This window comes from Python bivittatus, unplaced genomic scaffold, assembly GCF_059951505.1.
Source record: "Python bivittatus isolate LINGU-HERP-01145 unplaced genomic scaffold, Pbiv_v1 ctg000610_np1212, whole genome shotgun sequence".
Lineage (NCBI taxonomy): Eukaryota > Metazoa > Chordata > Lepidosauria > Squamata > Pythonidae > Python > Python bivittatus.
Window position 1 is genome coordinate 4,522,043 of NW_028277088.1, and position 17,357 is coordinate 4,539,399.

Here is a 17,357-nt window from a genome sequence, read left to right on the forward strand (position 1 = left end):
GCCTATGGAAGATTGTGACACATCTGTGAAGTTGAGATCAGTATGAAACACTTGATCTTGTGAATTGAAGAGAACGTGTAGGTTTAATCATGAATGAAAGGGGTCCAAAGTATGGCAGAAGGTATGCATTAATGTCATCCAGGTTGTCGTGTGTATGAAGGTAAGAACCCATAGGTTGGTGATAGCTGGATGTTATGCTCTAGTAAATAGGAAGCATAGAAAAAGCAGGAATGAATTTGGGGGGAAATTCTGAATGAATGCAATCCAAACGAAAAAAATATTCTGTTAGATGGCATGAATGGAGGGGGGGAATGGGACAAGACAGCACTGAAGAAGTGATGGGGCCATTTGGAGATCCAAGAATCAATAAGAATAGTCATTTTCTGGGGAGCAACCATTTATTTATATATTTTTTATTATTTCAAGGTTTATAAGCCTGCCCCACTCTGGGTGGCGTACAACATAAACACACAATGCATCGAAAAGAAGAGAAAAACAAGGAAAGCCATCTACCACAAACAAACCCTATTTAAATACAAAGTAAAAAATGGAAAATGGAGACCAGGCACACAACAAGACAACCATTTGGGAAACGTCTGTTGGCTTCAGATCCTTTGCTTAAGCATAAATCTATTCCTACTTATGCACGGCAAAGAAACAAATATAAATCTAAAAGGAGATTTGATTTGATTATTTATTATGAACACTTGGTAGAGTGAGTGAAATGCTTTACCAATAGTTCAACCCTGAGCAGGAAGCCAGGCAAAGATGCGGGATGCTTCTCGATCATTTAATGTATTTACAGGCAAATTTACACTTGTGATTACACTATAGAGGTGTATCAGTTGGGGATCTTAATCTACATGTACTTTTGAATGCTGATGATACCGAGTTATGGTCTGAGAACTTGAATGATTTACGGCAAATGTTGGTTAGCTTGTACAATGCAACAAGGCGAAGCCATCGAAAGATCAGTGCATCAAAGACTAAAGTAGCTGTGTTTTAGGGGGCCAATGGGGTGAACCATTGCACGCTGTATATAAATGGCAAAGAAAAAATGAAGCAAGAAAATGAATGTGCGTACTTTGGCTGAAAGTTAACTAAAGATGAAAAAATGTTGGAGAAAGAGAGAGGTGAGAAATAGCGATGTATGTATGAGGGAAACAAGGATGGTTTGCAAGGAATAGAAAGGTATGGAGAGGTGTGGTGAACGGTCCTGGTGAAAATTAAATTTATTTTCTTTTTCTTATCTCATGCCTTTAATATCTGTGGATTACTATTTTTCTTTTTTGTGTGTTGTATAACAACGCTTGTCTTAAGAAGGAGACCATGCTGAGTATGTATGTATATATTACATTAGTTCATTGCAAAGTTTTTCTCCATTTTGATTCAGTTAATTATGGCAGGTGTCTTGGTCCAGGTACCTGTGACGTCTGAGCAATTAAACCAAGGAGAATCCACAGACTGCAAAATTCTCTCTTGCCTGTAAAGCTTCATTGTAGCCACAGGGCTGTTCCCTTGCTCGTTTTATTTTATTTTATTTTATTTACATATATACACTATTTATGTCCTGCCCTTCAAAGGCAGACCCAGGAGGAGACCAACAGTAATTAAAAGCAGTATAAAGTGTAAACCATTTAAAACACAAAAACAAGACTTTTAAAAAGAAAAATCTAATTGTTGAAGGCAAGAAATAGCATACTCAGGTAAAATTTAGGAATGGATCAGGGGTGTCTCCCTTATAGACTGAGTGTCGATCACACCATTGTGGTCACCATCTTGATTTTTTTTTTTAACCACACCTTGAAGACACCCCTGGAATGGATGCCTTTCTAAAGAGGAAGGTCTTAACTAGAAGACCCACAGAGAAAATGCCAATCTGTCTTCCCAAAGTAGGGGAATTCCACAGTTTAGATATGCCCACTTTGAAGGTCTTTTCCTTAGCTCCTATTAATCATGTCACTGTTCTGATTGATTGATTGATTGATTGATTATGTACCAACAAGTTAGTGTTGACTCTTAGCAACCACATAGATAGATTTTCTCCATAACAATCTGTCCCTAACCTGGCCTTTCAGGTCTCCTAACGGTGCTCCAATTGCTGCTATAACTGAGTCCATCCACCTTGCAGCTGGTCATCCTCTTCTTCTCTTTCCACCTTTCTAAGCGTTATGGTTTTTTCAAAGAACCTGTCTTTCAATTGATGGACTGATTATGTTCAGCTTTGACTCTTAAAGATCATATAGTTGGCCCTTTTCCAGGATGATCTGTCCTCAACCTGATCTTTCAGGTCTTCCAACAGTGCCCCCATCACCACTGTAACTGAGTCAATCTACCTTACTGCTAGTTGTCCTCTTCTTCTCTTTCTTTCCACCTTTTCCACCATCAAAGTCTTCTCTAGAGAGCTGGGTCTTCACATAATGTGTCCAAAGTTGGATAATTTGACCCCAGCCATTTGTGCCTCTTTGGGACATAAAAAAGGATCTCTTCTATGTGAGATGAGGTGGTTCTTAAAGTTTTCTAGACCTAAACCCTTCAGGTCTTTTAAAGGTCATCACCAAAACTTGAACTGTTCCTGGAAATAATAAATTAGTAACCAGCATAGTTCCTACAGAAATGATCTAATATAGTCCAACCATTTTGTACCAGTTGCATTTTCCAAGGCCTCTCCAAAGATATCCCTAAATAGAGTACCATTGTAATAGCCCAACCTCAATGTAACTAAATAAGGATACAGTTAATGGGCTGAGAAGATGCTAATTAAAAGCATCTCTAGAAGGACAAGCTGGTTGCCACTGTCTTCTTTCCCTGGACAATTTCCATCTCCTTGCGTCAAGGAGGTGTCCTTCAGATTTATGCCAGCAACATTTCTGTATGGGTTAATTTAACAGCGCCTTTATCTTCTAAACCATGATCTTTTCTCTGCCCTCTTAGGACGGGAAGTCTTACGAACAGATGAAGAGCAGCTTAGGAGATGTATCTGCCATATCAGAAATCACAATGGTAAGTATACTTGATTAGCTGCAGAGATGGCAGTTTCTTTAAGAAGAGGGTTTTTTTAGGGGGTTCTCTTTTCCTTCCAGGGCATGGGATCTGACATGTAAAGCAAATGACTTAAAGGGACACCCGAACAAGGACAAATCCTCCATTGGTGTGGCTATTCCTAGAAACTCACCCCAGTTCTGTCTACAAGCCAAGAGCAACGTGTGGGCATGATTCCTTTTCACACAGGGCATCTGGTTCATCTTTGAAAGACCACAAGCAGGCATAGGTGCCCAAGAGTCTTCCTGACTCCTCACATTTCAAAAAATCTATCTATCTATCTGTCTGCCTGTCTGTCTGTCTGTCTATCAAATTTATATAGCCACCCATCTCACACAAAGTAACCTCTGGGCTGTGTACAATAATAAAATAAAGCAATGAATATATAAAAACAATCATTGCTAAAATATATATATATAAAACCATCGTTCTTAAAAATACAAGCCATCAAGTACAGGAGAGAGTGCATTAATAAGAGAGCCATATTAGAATCTCCCCCTGGTTGGGGAATTCTGGGAGCTGACTTTCACACAAAGTTGCCAAGATTGAGAAACACTACCTTAGGGACAAGGCAGAGGAGCAGGTAAAGCCCCAGGACCCCCAGGCCTGATGACAAAGCCAGGTCTTAAGGGACTTATGGAAAAGGGGTGGAGCTAACCTCACTTTGGGGGGTGAGAATGTTCCAGAAGGTGGGCACCATTTTTTTCATTAAAAAAAAATGAACTAGGAAGCCACCATTCTGAAAAGCAAAACTCCACCCCATTGCATCATATTTATTTGCAGGAGTGCCCTGGAGACCCTTAAAGGTCCTCCAAGGTGGAGATCTTGTTTACTTTCTAGTATATGGTTAGTTTTGCAACCATTACAAAAGTTCCCCTTGAAATGTTGACCAGCCCTATGAATCCCACTCATAGTCAAGCACTTGGTTTTCTCTTCTTTGAGCACCCAAAGGCTTTGATCAACTGTTCTCATGTGACACTGGCCGAGCATCTTGAAGGAGCTAATTTTGCACAATTTAAGTGAAGAAGATGAGGATTGAAGAAGGGATAAAGGCACCTAACGCTGAGTGAGACTCCTTTCCCTATTTCCCTGTAGGGCAGTGTTTTTCAACCTTGGCAACTTTAAGATGTGTGGACTTCAACTCCCAGCATCCCTGGCTGGGGAATCTTGGGAGTTGAAGTCCATACATGCTGGCTGGGGAATTCTGGGAGTGGATGTTCCCTCAAAGTTGCCAAGGTTGAGAAACGCTACCTTAGGGACGAGGCAGAGGAGCAGGTAGAACCTTTCAGCAAGTTCTGAGCACGCAAAGCCCCACAAGTTACAAAGCTTTAAGGAAATGGACTGTGCTTTACTTACACACTCATTCCTCCAACCCAACCCTGGATTAAGTATTAATCAGAATAAACACCTGTTTAGGTCACCAAGGAATGGGGGGCATCACAGAGATTTTTTTCCCCAGCTTTCACTGCCACACTCAACCTTAGTCAATGTTTTTGTAATGGTCTTTCTCTGCCAGGTTCAACTTTAATCCGCATTGTTAAAAAAGGCATTTACTTTGGCATGGGGAGTGACTAAAGTTTAAAAGGTTGGCTGAAGGTGTGGTCAAATACCACACTGGTTTCTGTCTCATGGTGTGAGAGTTTTGCTTCCGCCAAGGGGCACCATTGTTGGGCTATGCAGAGGGCATCAGTTGGCTTAAATCTGGCCCTGCTCCCATTGCTCGCTTGCCTCTTGCGACCAAAGCTGGACAAATCTTTAGTCCGAGATCATGGGGGTCCTCTATCCACTAGATAAAGAACCCCCACTGGAATCTTTTATTTCAGTTCTTTTATAGCAGTGTTTTTCAACCTTGGCAACTTGAAGATGCGTGGACTTCAACTCCCAGAATCCCCCAGCCAGCTGGGAGTTGAAGTCCACGCATCTTCAAGTTGCCAAGGTTGAAAAACACTGTTTTGTAGCATCACTGAGAGCCCGTTTGATGTGGGAGTTAAGACACTAGGCTAGAAACTGGGAGACCCTGAGTTCTAGTCCTGCCTTAGGCACGAAGCCAGCTGGGTGACCTTGGGCCAGTCCCTCTCTCTCAGCCCCAGGAAGGAGACAATGGCAAACCACTTCTGAAAAACCTTGCCAAGAAAACTGCAGGGACTTGTCCAGACAGTCTCCAGGAGTCAACACTGACTCAAAGACACGAAAAAAGAAAAAACACTGAGTTCAATTGCTTTACCCAGCACGATTTACATGCTATTACTTTAACTGCTTACCACTCTAGCCAGCGTTCTCGTTCTTCTTGTTTACGTTTATTTTCCTGTTCCCAGGAATTTGGGAAGCGCTGAGTATTTGATAAGATGTGGATGATCCTTTTTTGCTTCTTAAGCATTCTTTTATTGATGCTGATTCTAACTTTTCTGTAGCCTCTTTTTACATTTTATCACATGACAAGAGCAGCAGTTGGGGAATAGACAAATCTCTCTTCATCAGCTTCCTACAGATGCGTGCATTGCACAGACTCAAAAATCTGCATTGCCCTTGGCCCCAGAACAGTGTCTGCTTCTGTGTCAGAGTCTCCAGTTAAGATTGGGGAGGATCCGGGTCTAAACCTTGCCCAGCCTTGAAGTTTATTGCATGGCTTCAGAGCTGAGCAAGGTTTAAACCTGGATCCTCCCCAATTTTATTGCATGGCTTTGAAACTTCTCATAGTGGCTGTGAGTAGAGAAATAGTGAGTTCTGTGGGAGGATGAAATATACAATACAATACATTTCTTTCCTGTGAATATCCAATCCATTAAAAAAAATTAATGCATCGTGTCTGATATATGTATGTATATACGTATGTATAAGAAAGGCAAAATCTCCTTCAAGGTGTGCTGCACTTGTAGGGATTTTATGTTCATATACAGGTTTGCATTTCCTTCTTCTGTGATGTTGTTTCAAAGCCCTCCAGGCTTTGCTGGCAATGTCTTTTTGAACAATTCCCAACACCCCAGAAAGGCAATGAGGAACACCATTAAAAGGAGATCAATTTGTGTCATTGGAAAAGTTCTCTACTATAGTATGTCAAAAGATGGTTGCCTTCTACGAACATTGTCCACTTGCTTGCTGTTTTCTCCTAAAGTCCGTAATGTGCAATACGTTTTGCATGGACTAGAGCAGTGTTCCTCAACCTCAGCAATTTTAAGATGTGTGGACTTCAAGTTCCAGAATTTAAGATGTGTGGACTTCAACTCCCAGAATTCCCCAGCCAGCATGCTGGCTGGGGGATTCTGGAAGTTGAAGTCCACACATCTTCAAGTTGCCAAGGTTGAAAAACACTGTTTTGTAGCATCACTGAGAGCCCGTTTGGTGTGGGGGTTAAGACACTAGGCTAGAAACTGGGAGACCCTGAGTTCTAGTCCTGCCTTGGGCACGAAGCCAGCTGGGTGACCTTGGGCCAATTACTCTCTCTCAGCCCCAGGAAGGAGGCAATGGCAAAGCACCTCTGAAAAACCTTGCCAAGAAAACTGCAGGGACTTGTCCAGGTAGTCGCCAGGAGTCAACACTGACTCAAAGACGTGAAAAAAGAAAAAAATACTGGCTGGGGAATTCTGGGAGTTGAAGTCCACACACCTTAAAGTTGCTGAGACTGAGAAAAACTGGGCTAGAGGAAGGATGGCTTGATTCAATGCATCAGTTAGCATGTGGAATGCCTAGGCAGAAGAAGACTTCAGTTGGATTTCATTTCTGTTGTGGTGTGGACTGTATCTTCTCAGGACAATGACAAACTGGAGGGCAAAGGGCACATTGACATAGTTCCATCCTCTGACATTTTGCTATCCTTGTTCTGTCCCACAACATTTCTTGCCCAATAATAGGCCTGAGAAACAGAGATGTTCCCCTCTCTCTGCTTGGTGAGGAGGTGTCAGAGTAGATCCTCGCTGATTGCTCTCAGACAGGATAGTGACCACCAAATGTAACCCAGATGAGTTATATTCCTGAACGTAACTGGGCATGGCTGATCAACTGAGGTTCATTGCAGTAGAGAGAATTCCCCCACTGAGTAATGGGCAAAGCGCCTCTCCGTTTCACAAGCTTTTCTATATTTTGACAGGATCTAAAAAACGCCAACTTCAACAACAGAAACTCCAGCAGTAAGCCCGTCGCTGCCAATCCAGTCATTTCAGAGGCCAGGTCAAATCTGCAGGAAAACCAAACACTCACAAACCGCAGTAATGGTTACAACGCCAACACACCCTTGCAAGAGAGAGATGAGAATGGTGGGTTTTCTAGAGATCTGCTGATTAACAAGAAGGTGGATGAACTTCCAGAAGGTGTGGACCCCACCCAAAAGGAGGTAGGGTGGTCTATCTTCTTACCTGTTTAGCGTTGCACAATGGAGGGTTCACACAATGTATAGTTTTGGGGCGTTGTTTAGATGTTTGTTCCACCAAGTTCATCATAGGCATGGTTATGGAAGGTACCAGGATCTCCTGCATCAAGCAGAGGCTAAGTGGCCAAGTTCGGGGAAGATTGTTGACATTTTCAGAAATTGAGCCTCTGTGTCCTTTTCACATACTACGTGTGTGTTAGTGGTTGCAGTTACATTGGAATTCCCCATCCTGGTAGCCTTTGGAAAGGGGCTCGGCCAGCTTCTCTGGAGGGTGCCCTATTGAGAAGGTAGCCTTAGATGACAGGGATAAAGTTGTGAATTGAACAGGGGGGGTGTTAAAAAATGATATCTGCAGAATATGAACGAATGGAAGAAAATTTTGTCCTCCCTTTGGATCTGGCGCCAGTCCCAACTTCTCATGTGGAAGCCAATATACATAGAGTGCAGGGCCCATTCTGGGAGGACACACCCTGAATGGGGCCAATATATTGATTTTGGACAGGAACAGAGTTTTCCAAGTTCAGAGTAGTGGTGTTGTGTAACCCTCCACCAGAAACTTCACCCCACAGGCCAAAAGGTGTTCTGCACTTTAGGAAATCCTTTCTAACAGGAGCGGGCAACTTCCATCAGTGTGGGGAGGGGAGATGTTCTCCAAAAGTGGTGGAGCCAAGTTCCAGTTTGAGGATCATATCTTTCAAGGGGCAAAATGAGTGCTCTAACCTCCTGTGAGCCTCTCTTTGGCATCTTAACTCTCCCTAGTTTCTTTAAAAAAAAAATTAGCCCCAGCCATTCTGGGAGGAGGTATCTAGAGCCTATAAGGGCATCTAGTAAACTGCACTTATGCCCTTCAACTTTGTAACAATTCATAGTTATTTATTTAGTTAATAATCAAAGGAAAAAGAACTTACTTGGGGCTCATCTTTTCCTCTCTCTTTGCAGTACTACCTGTCTGACCCAGATTTTTATGATATCTTTGGGAAGACGAAGCATGAGTTCTACCAGATGCCTAAGTGGAAACAGCAAAATGAGAAGAAACAATATGGACTCTTTTGAACCAAGGGACGGGCACTGGGTGACACCTGAAAACAGGAAGGTCTTCAAGGGGGTCATAAAGGCCAAGATGGTGGCCACCATATGTCTTAGAAGCATTGATGCAAAAAGTGGTGGGACTTTGATCACTCAGCTGCAACCACCATCTTGACTGTTTTGACATCCCTGCTCAGAAAGAAGGCGATATTGGAGGAAAGGTGCCTGTTCCCCAAACCTGAAAAGGACAATTTTCATAGAATCATAGAATCATAGGGTTGAAAGGGATCTTGAGAGGTCTTCTAGTCCAACCCCCAACAACATGTTCTTGAAATCAGGACTGTCAACAATAATCTTAACAAATGATTTCCTCATTCTCTCAGCCTTGAAAATAGCAGCTTTTTCCCCCTACCAGAATGGTTTCATGTATTTGCCCAAGAAACAGGTGAAAGTTTCTCTCAGTTGTTTTCTTGGAAATTCTAAGTAAATGGAAGCAAAATGGGGTCACGGTCTGTGGGGCGATTGGCATACAGCGATTATCGCATGTGAAAATATACCACCTTCCATCTGTGTGAAACTGGGGAGGGACTGAAGGAGAGTGAAATGCATTGAGTAAAAGTCAAGACATACTTTTAGATGCCAGACAATCAGAAATCCTGTAAGGACTCAGAAACCTGCGGTTAGATGATAATACACACCCTTGTCCAGTCTTGCAGATATAAGAGATACATGGCCTCCATTCTGAATGCACCAAGCAGAATATCTGAGGGTTTTCTCATCTATCTCATCATAAAGAGCACTCAGTAAGATCTAGATTAGTGTTTCTCAACCTTGGCCACTTTAAGATGTGTGGATTTCAACTCCCAGAATTCCCCAGCCAGTCATGCTGGCTGGGGAATTCTGGGAGTTGAAGTCCACCCATCTTCAAGTGGCCACGGTTGAGAAACACTGATCTAGATATACCTGTAGACACCAAACAATCAGAAATATTATAAGGACATGGAAGAATCTGGCTGGCAGTTGTTAGAAGCAGATGTTAGAGCTTCTAGATGCTGCAAAGTAACAGTTGATATTAATTCACAATACCAGAAATGGGGAGACAAGAAGGGAGTTGCAAAATGTGGAGCAAAGGAAACCAACGCACCTAATTCTAGGAGTAAATATTAAGTTCCAGGCCTAGTTTGCTAATCGTAAGGAAAGAAGAAACGGCAGTTGCCTCCTGGGTGTTGTATCCCAATGGGATAATTGAAAGAGAAGTAAGCATTTTCCTCTTGTTGTGGAGTCTCTGTGTAGCCAGAGTTGTGATGGAGGAAGACTCTGAGATAGGCCTCCTGGAATTCAGCTGTACAGAGACTCTCGAGCACCTGAACTCACAGGTATGCTCTTGGCTTTGCCAACTCACAGGTATGCCAATAGCTTTGCCAACTCTCCCTGGGAACAAAAGAGAGATTATGGACTTCCCCTATCCATCCAGCGGTCCATTGTTGGGGAAGGGATGCTCGATTAGATGCCTCCATTCTATTGGCAACCTGTCAACTTCCAAGTATGTTGAACTGCAGGTCCCAGAAGAGCCACACTGATGGGGAATTCTGGGATTCTTACTTCCAACCCATCTTGAGGGCCTAGATCCAGCATGGTTGATCTGCCATGGATGGACATGGGAGGAGGTGGGCGGGGCCAATGATAACCCATGTGTCATGACATCACGATGCAAATGACGTGGTCTACTCAGCCCAATGTCCTATTACAAGTACATACTTGGATGTGGGGGGTCTTCTGTGTGCAAAATCATGCACCCCACTGGATTACAACTCCTTTCCAATTGTGCAATTCTCCTGCTCAGTAAGCGATCAGTTGGAAGTTGTCAACAAAAAGTCAGCACTCTTGTCATTCTTTGGGTTAAAAAAGGTCACTTGCTTCAAAAGTCGAACCAAATTGTGAAGAACGTTGAATTAAAATGGAGTATTACAAAATTCTGTGTTGGGTTTTTCTGACCATGACCATCAGGTAGATTGTCCCTGAAGCCTTGTTGGTGGGATATGAAAAAGATCAACCCGTGCTTGCTTAAGTTTCTGTTACCTATCAAATTGCAAATGAACCACAATGCAATTAAGAGAGAGAGCGCTTCAGCCAAAGGAGAACACTTTGAAATCCCAATGATGTGAGAAATACATTATGCATTTAACCTTGACATCGCAAGGATTTTAAAACTGGTCATCATTTTCTACTATTTTTTTTTCCCACTAGAAATACCATACTGGTGTAAGATCGGTTGTTTGCAGCTGCATCTGAACTTGTTTAAAAACAAACAGTTTGGGGGACAAATGGAAATGGAGGTGGGGCAATTTCTAGCAGGAAATTAGCACAGGAATGAAACAGTATTTTCTATAGATAGGAAACCCTCTCCTGACTCCCTTATTTAGTGCCAATTCAATTACTGCTTTTTGCAAGGGAAAAAAAGGGGTTGGTATTAAGCATGTATTTTAATCATCGTACAGGTAACATCAATTATCACTCTCAAATTTGTATGCATTCCATACAGATCATGCATTGTTAACTCATTCTCACTCACTCACTCTTACAATGCCAAATTATTTTTCTTCCTGACCAACTTTTAAGTCATAGTCCTGGGAACTGGAAGTCTTCAGCTTGACCACTGTATATACCCCAGGATATTCCTTGCTAGTACCTATTCATAAGTCAACTCCTCTTTTCTCAGCGCTATAAAAGTGGCTTACGTTTCTGCCTACTGTCCCTTTAGTTAGTTGCTTCCTTCAGTGGAACTCCTGCTGTTCAATCTGAAAGACATTTTCCATATGCCGCTTTGGTAATTATTCTGCCAATCGATTTTCTCATTGCTTCACTGCTATTCTAAAACAAGAACCCAAAATGTTGGGATTCTCCAATGCTCACCCCTCTCCACTTCACTTAGCTTTTTCATCTAGCGTCTTCCAGATATGTTTGATGTCTATAATTCACAGGCAGCTTTCATAAAAGTGTAGTATGCCTTAACCAACCCTTTTGCATCTCTCTTTAGCCATATAACGGCGAGATTGGCTGGCTGGGTCAGCCAATCCTGTTGAACAGCTGACCTTCTAACACAGTGTTTCTCAGCCTTAGCAACTTTAAGATATGTGGACTTCACATGTCCACACATCTTCAAGTTGCTAAGGTTGAGAAGCACTGCTCTACCAGAAGTCACTGAATTGTGTGTTGGTCCAGAAACCAGCAACACCTAAGTTTAAATCCCAAACCTTGATGAATAAGTCTAATTTTGGAATCCCAATACGAGAACCTGCTAACAGGCATGTGAATTTCTATAAAGTTGTACAAGAGAAAAGAATCAGGCGTCAAAACACAGATGCTTCTAAAAAGTTTCATTTTAATCATGACAGTGAAAAATACAGTCTTGATCATGGATTGTAATTCGGTAGCCTTATTTGTATCTTTTTAAAAAAAAATAGGGGTGTGTGTGTGTGTTTCTCCACTTTCAGCCTGAGTTGACATCAACATGAGGAAAGGGTTGATCTGAGGTCCGTTTCAGCAACACCGTGAACCTGATTTATGTGCTTTGCGTCCTTGGCACATGATGTCATGATGTGTGTGATGACTTCTCTGGCTTCCAGAAGGGCCATAATGGATGGAGAATGGGAGGTATTATATCCTTACTACAGACCAAGATGGGATTTTAATTTTTCCCCCTTGTTTTATTTCTTTGGCCCATTCTTTAAAAATGTTTTTTAATGGTATTACGCCTTTGTTAGAGCATACATTATAGCAGTGTTGTCCAAACTTGGCCACTTTAAGATGAGTGGACTTCAACTCCCAGAATTCCCCAGCCAGCCATGCTGGCTGGGGAATTCTGGGAGTTGAAGTCCACTCATCTTAAAGTGGCCAAGTTTGGACAACACTGCCTTATAGGGTGTATTTGCTTCCCTGCCTCAAAATGTGGAAACCAAACCACATATATTTAGTAATTATGCCATGGAAATTAGGCATGAGGGTCCTCCAGAGATAATGTAAAGGGTCTTGGGAGCATCCGATTACCAACTTGTAACCTGACAAAACAAATCTCTACACAGAAAGAATTTCATGTATGTCCCCCACACACGCGTTCCTGGCTCATGGCCTGCGTTTGCATGAACACCAGAGATTCCTAATCATGGATTCTACAATTGTCCCAAATTCCTGGGTTCACATAACCTACCAGACCACGCACTGACTATACTAACGGCGCATGACACTAGATTAAAATGTGGTTGGCCGGTTGTTGTACAGACTTTGTGACTTTTCGACAACCTCCTTTGATGCTGAATTGCAAAACAGAAGACCACCAAGAACAGGCTGTATTTCTTAATTCATTTATCTAGGACAGTGCTTCTCAAACTTGGCAACTTTAAGACGTGCGGACTTCAACTCCCAGAATACCCCAGCTGGGGAATTCTGGGAGTTGAAGTCCGCACGTCTTAAAGTTGCCAAGTTTGAGAAGCACTGATCTAGGAGGTCCCTTGCCCCTTTCCAAGTGAATAATTTCATCGGCATGCACTAAGACTGAAACCTGAATTGGTCTTCCTGTAGTAAGAATATGGTAAATGAAGGTAACATTCAGGTGAAATTGATGGTCACTCCTTTTCATCCCCAGCTGGATTTAGATGTACAGCAGGGATATAAAAACTCCACAAAATTAGCCACAGAAGAGTATTTGCCCAATTTCTTATCTGCAAAAAATCCAATACCAACTTAGAAAATGCTGTAAATTAGGAAGAATTAGATCAAATTAGATCAAATCACCAAAATCTGGGGAAGATGCAAGAAGTTGCTTCATTGGATAAGCGGATGTTGAACTCTATGTTAAAAAAAAAAGCAGATTCCTAATACTAAGCAGAAAGGTTCATGAGAAACATTTTTAAACTCTGTCCAGGCAAGTTCAGGAAGGCTCAAAAGTCAGGATAGCAGCAATTGTAGCTTTGCCCACCATCTTGATTTTTTTGACCTCCTCCCTCCCTCGGACGCCCATTTTCAAGGACATTGATTCAAAACTCCTGGATATGAAATTCTGAAAGTTTTCTGAACATTTCTACTTTTCAACATTTGAAAAAAAAATGTCATTAAAGATTTCATTACATCATAGTGGATGACATCACGGTCTAGACCCGCCAACAACTCTATTCACTCACATACCCGTCTGGTGATTTGGAGGAAATTCTTTTAAATCCTTTGGATTTACTAAGCACAATGAATTTCTGCTCAGATCAATTGCATTTGGAATAAAACACTCCTCTTAGAAAATCCCTGCGTATATTTCCCCCAGGAACAGAATACTCACAGAGACAAATCACCCCACACCTTTTCCTCCTTCAAAAACAATTTCGTAATTGTAATCAAAGTTTAAACTAAATTACAGTTCAGGTACCAATAAAATGCTATCAACTGAATAGCCAGCGGCTGGATTCAGTCACACCTGAAGCAAACAATTTCACTTCTACTCTGATGTAATGAAGCCTGGATCCAACCCACTGCCATTCTCTTTGCCCCTGGTCCCAAACCACAAAACTGCCAGAAGTCAATGTAGAATGCAAGGATACAGTGAATGAGTTTTTTTTTTAAAGTGTAAGTTTTGCAGTTACAAAAATAAAATAAAAATCAGGCTACAAGGGTGTTGCCACCTTGCTGATGCAGCAAAGGGCAGAATGTGCAATATTGGCCTTAAAAGAAGCATCGTGAGGTTCTCACGCGGTCAAGTTACTAGTCCTTATCGTTGCTAATTTAGACTCGGGGGGAAAAGATAGGCGAGGCATGCCAATGAAATCTCAGAAGAGTGTCTGGGAGAACCTGCACTGGTCACAGGGTTGGGAAGCCTTTATACTATAGATCTGTGCAAAATGCAGTTGACTGATAAAACTGATCAGAATTAGAAACGGCAGGGTGTCGTCAGAGCAGCAAAAGGTTGGCCCCGGGGGTGCAGGGAGAGCTTCAATCACACCATCACACAGCCACCATCTTGACTTTTTTTGACCATACCCTGAAGACACCTCTGTATCTCATTTTTAACCATGAAATTATGGTTTCATCAAATCTATTTTCAGGCATCAAATCAAAGCTCTGGAAATATCCTAGTTTACTCCTGGTTACTTGGTGGGCGAGTCCTATCCAACGTTGCCAAGACCCAACCATGTCTGGAAACGTGGCATTCTGCTTTCCTGTAGGGATTCCTGTAGAAAACCCCCATGGCTGTACATTTTTGCTTTTTTCAACAGAACAGGATGAAAAATCCCAACTGTTTAGAGCACTGTTTTTCAACCTTGGCAACTTGAAGATGTGTGGACTTCAACTCCCAGAATTCCCCAGCCAGCATGGCTGGCTGGGGAATTCTGGGAGTTGAACTCCACACATCTTCAAGCTGCCAAGGTTGAGAAACACTAGTTTAGAGATTATGTGGGAAAGAAGTGTGCCCAATTTTCTGTAAATCTTGTCCAAAATTTTCCAGTTTACACTTGGTTAAAATCGGATTTTTAACAAAATCCTCATAATTTGGTTGTTTTGTTGAGTGTGTCAATATTTGCAACCTTAAATGCCTTTTCACTGAAGAAGACCCTTGCCCTATTTCAGACAAATCCATGGGGAATGTGCGTGCCAAGGGAAAGGATAAGATTGAAGAAAAACAACATCCTTCCCCTAACTTGAAATAGATTGCCATGAATTGCAAAAGTCTTTTTGGTCTTTCCCACAAAAGACCCACCAGCTGCTGGGCCAGATCAACCAGTGAAAGAAACTCAGCAAATGTCCAGGATTAGAGGCTGAATGACAAAGAACATCTCAGGGCAACTAAGAAGTCTTCTTCTAGTGCTTTCAGTATCTCATTCCCCATCCAAGACATCATGATTGGGGTTATGAAAAGTGGGCTGCTCAAACATTTCTACCTAAGGGAAGACCTTTCTGTCACTGGACCCCATAACTTCCTTCTTAATCCTGAATGTTATGCAAGTGATAACAGATTTATTCTTTTTTGATTGGGGCCTGAAGGCCACAACATCACCGGCTGTAGCATTTTGGAGTTCTGGAGCAACCAGACCAAGGTGGATCTGACACATGCGCCTATTATTTATTGAATGTCTAACTCTCCCAGACACAACATCTGTGCTGTCCTGGCAAAATAATGAAATACAATTAATAAATCTTAGATCGATCTTAGCAGCAATGAGGATTAGCAACATAGATCCAGAAGCAAAGGCATTTGATCACCCCACAGGTAGATCCTAGGATCACACCTAGGTATCAAATCTGAGTTGGCTCCTTTTCTCATTTTCCCCATCTGAGGGTCAGTTATTGCTATTTTTGCAAGAGCCTGCAAATGTCTTAAGTTAGCATTAAAACAACGTAGGTGTTTTTGTTCATACTTCCCCTAACACCTTCTTCCTTCGGCCACCCACCTTTTATAAAGCAAGGGTCCTTCACAGAACACATCAGTGGGCATGTTTTCCCCACTGGCCTTTGCAGTGTTGTAGATGTCAACACAAAACTTGGGGAAGTGCAAATTCAGTTCAGATGGCATTAAAATGGACCTAAAAATGTCTATACTCTTAGTACTGCCACTTCTACAACACCCGTGAGAGCTCCTGAGATTTGTGATCTGGAAGGCCACGGTTTTGATCCTGCAGAGCTAAAACCAAGATGAGCCCTCTTCTTATCTTCCCCTGGATGCTCCTCTGCAACTCTCAAAATCCTCTCTTTTCTTGCCCTAGAAAAGCAACTAGGATTAACAATTAATGCACCATCCTTAAAAGCTAATCTTTTGCAGCTCTTTTCCAGCGTAGATATTCAGCCAGCTGCAGAAGGAACGGCTTGGCCCACGACATGCCCTCCAGAGAGTTGAACTTTCCTCTGCAGGCTGTGGGGACCAAAAGTCAATCTGGAATTGTAAAAAGAGGTTCCTTGAGCAGTCCCTGAAGTCTGTTTCTTTTTTTAGTAATTGTCGCAAATATTGATATGCACAAAGAGCGTGGCGGATGGGTATTGATCTCCGTTCTTCGTCAGAAGGTGAATGTGGCGGTAGCCTTGAGAAGGAGAGACAGAGACAAAAGGAACATCAGATTTTTCCTCGGCATCTTTCACCCACTTGCCACAGAAAACGGGTGGCAAATCAGCTATCAGCTCACTTTTCGGGGCAGACCTCTATGCATCAACATGTTGTCCAAATTAGGAAAATATCATCTTCATCATCATCATCTTATTGAACTCTGGATAGTGTATAAAACTAGACCCCCTCCCTCATTTTAACAGCTAAAAACTTTAAATCAGATGGACAGCCCAGACTAAAATGATCTAATAAACTACAATATCGGCAACAGATCATGCAAGATTCCTCTGTTTTCTGTGTTTGATTATTATATTACAAAAAGGGAGCAGTTTAGAAGCTAAGGGTGAAGTAACAGGCCTGGTTCCTTCCATACTAGTATCATACATGCTTTGTGCTGTGAGGAAGAGCCAAAAGCTACCGTTAGTGCCTCCGTAATGAGTATTTTGCTCATCTTAGTAGGCTAGATACATGTATCTGGGGAGTCCTTGGGGTTCTCTGAGCTTGGTTGTTTTCTTGCAAATGTTTCATTACCCAGCTAGGTAACATCTTCAGGGCATGCATATCCTCAGAAGGAGAAGGATCCATTAATTCCAGCAGGAAAGTCTTCCTTCACAGGGCCAACGTTGGCCCCCAGAAACATGAGAAAGGCTGACTTTAACTTTCCATTGGGTGGGCTTCGAGCAATCTAGAAGTCAGTCTGTGTCACATCACAGTAACTTCTTTGAGGGATAATATGCAAAACATGGGTCAAAAGCAAGTCCTAATTCCAACAGAAGAGAATCTCTCTAGCTTAGGACTGAACTGTGGAATCCTTGGTGCTCTCTGAGCTTGGTGGTTTGTTACAGACGT

The 17,357-nt window shown here is 42.2% G+C and overlaps 2 protein-coding genes across 3 annotated transcripts in view; one reads left to right on the forward strand and one right to left on the reverse strand.

Moving 5' to 3' along the window:
• The window catches only part of VILL (villin like), a 41,720-nt gene extending 31,322 nt beyond the window's left edge, over positions 1-10,398 (forward strand). The window contains exons 18-20 of the mRNA XM_088150345.1: positions 2,935-3,003; positions 7,127-7,369; positions 8,345-10,398. Coding sequence (XP_088006471.1) covers positions 2,935-3,003; positions 7,127-7,369; positions 8,345-8,458 — 426 coding nt within the window. The 3' untranslated portion in view covers positions 8,459-10,398. The remainder of the gene's footprint in view (positions 1-2,934; positions 3,004-7,126; positions 7,370-8,344) is intronic.
• Positions 10,399-11,886: 1,488 nt separating this feature from the next.
• Positions 11,887-17,357, reverse strand: part of PLCD1 (phospholipase C delta 1) — a 59,019-nt gene continuing 53,548 nt past the window's right edge. For both annotated transcript variants that reach the window (XM_088149953.1, XM_007437901.3), the window contains exon 15: positions 11,887-16,485. In XM_088149953.1, coding sequence (XP_088006079.1) covers positions 16,394-16,485 — 92 coding nt within the window. In that variant the 3' untranslated portion in view covers positions 11,887-16,393. The remainder of the gene's footprint in view (positions 16,486-17,357) is intronic.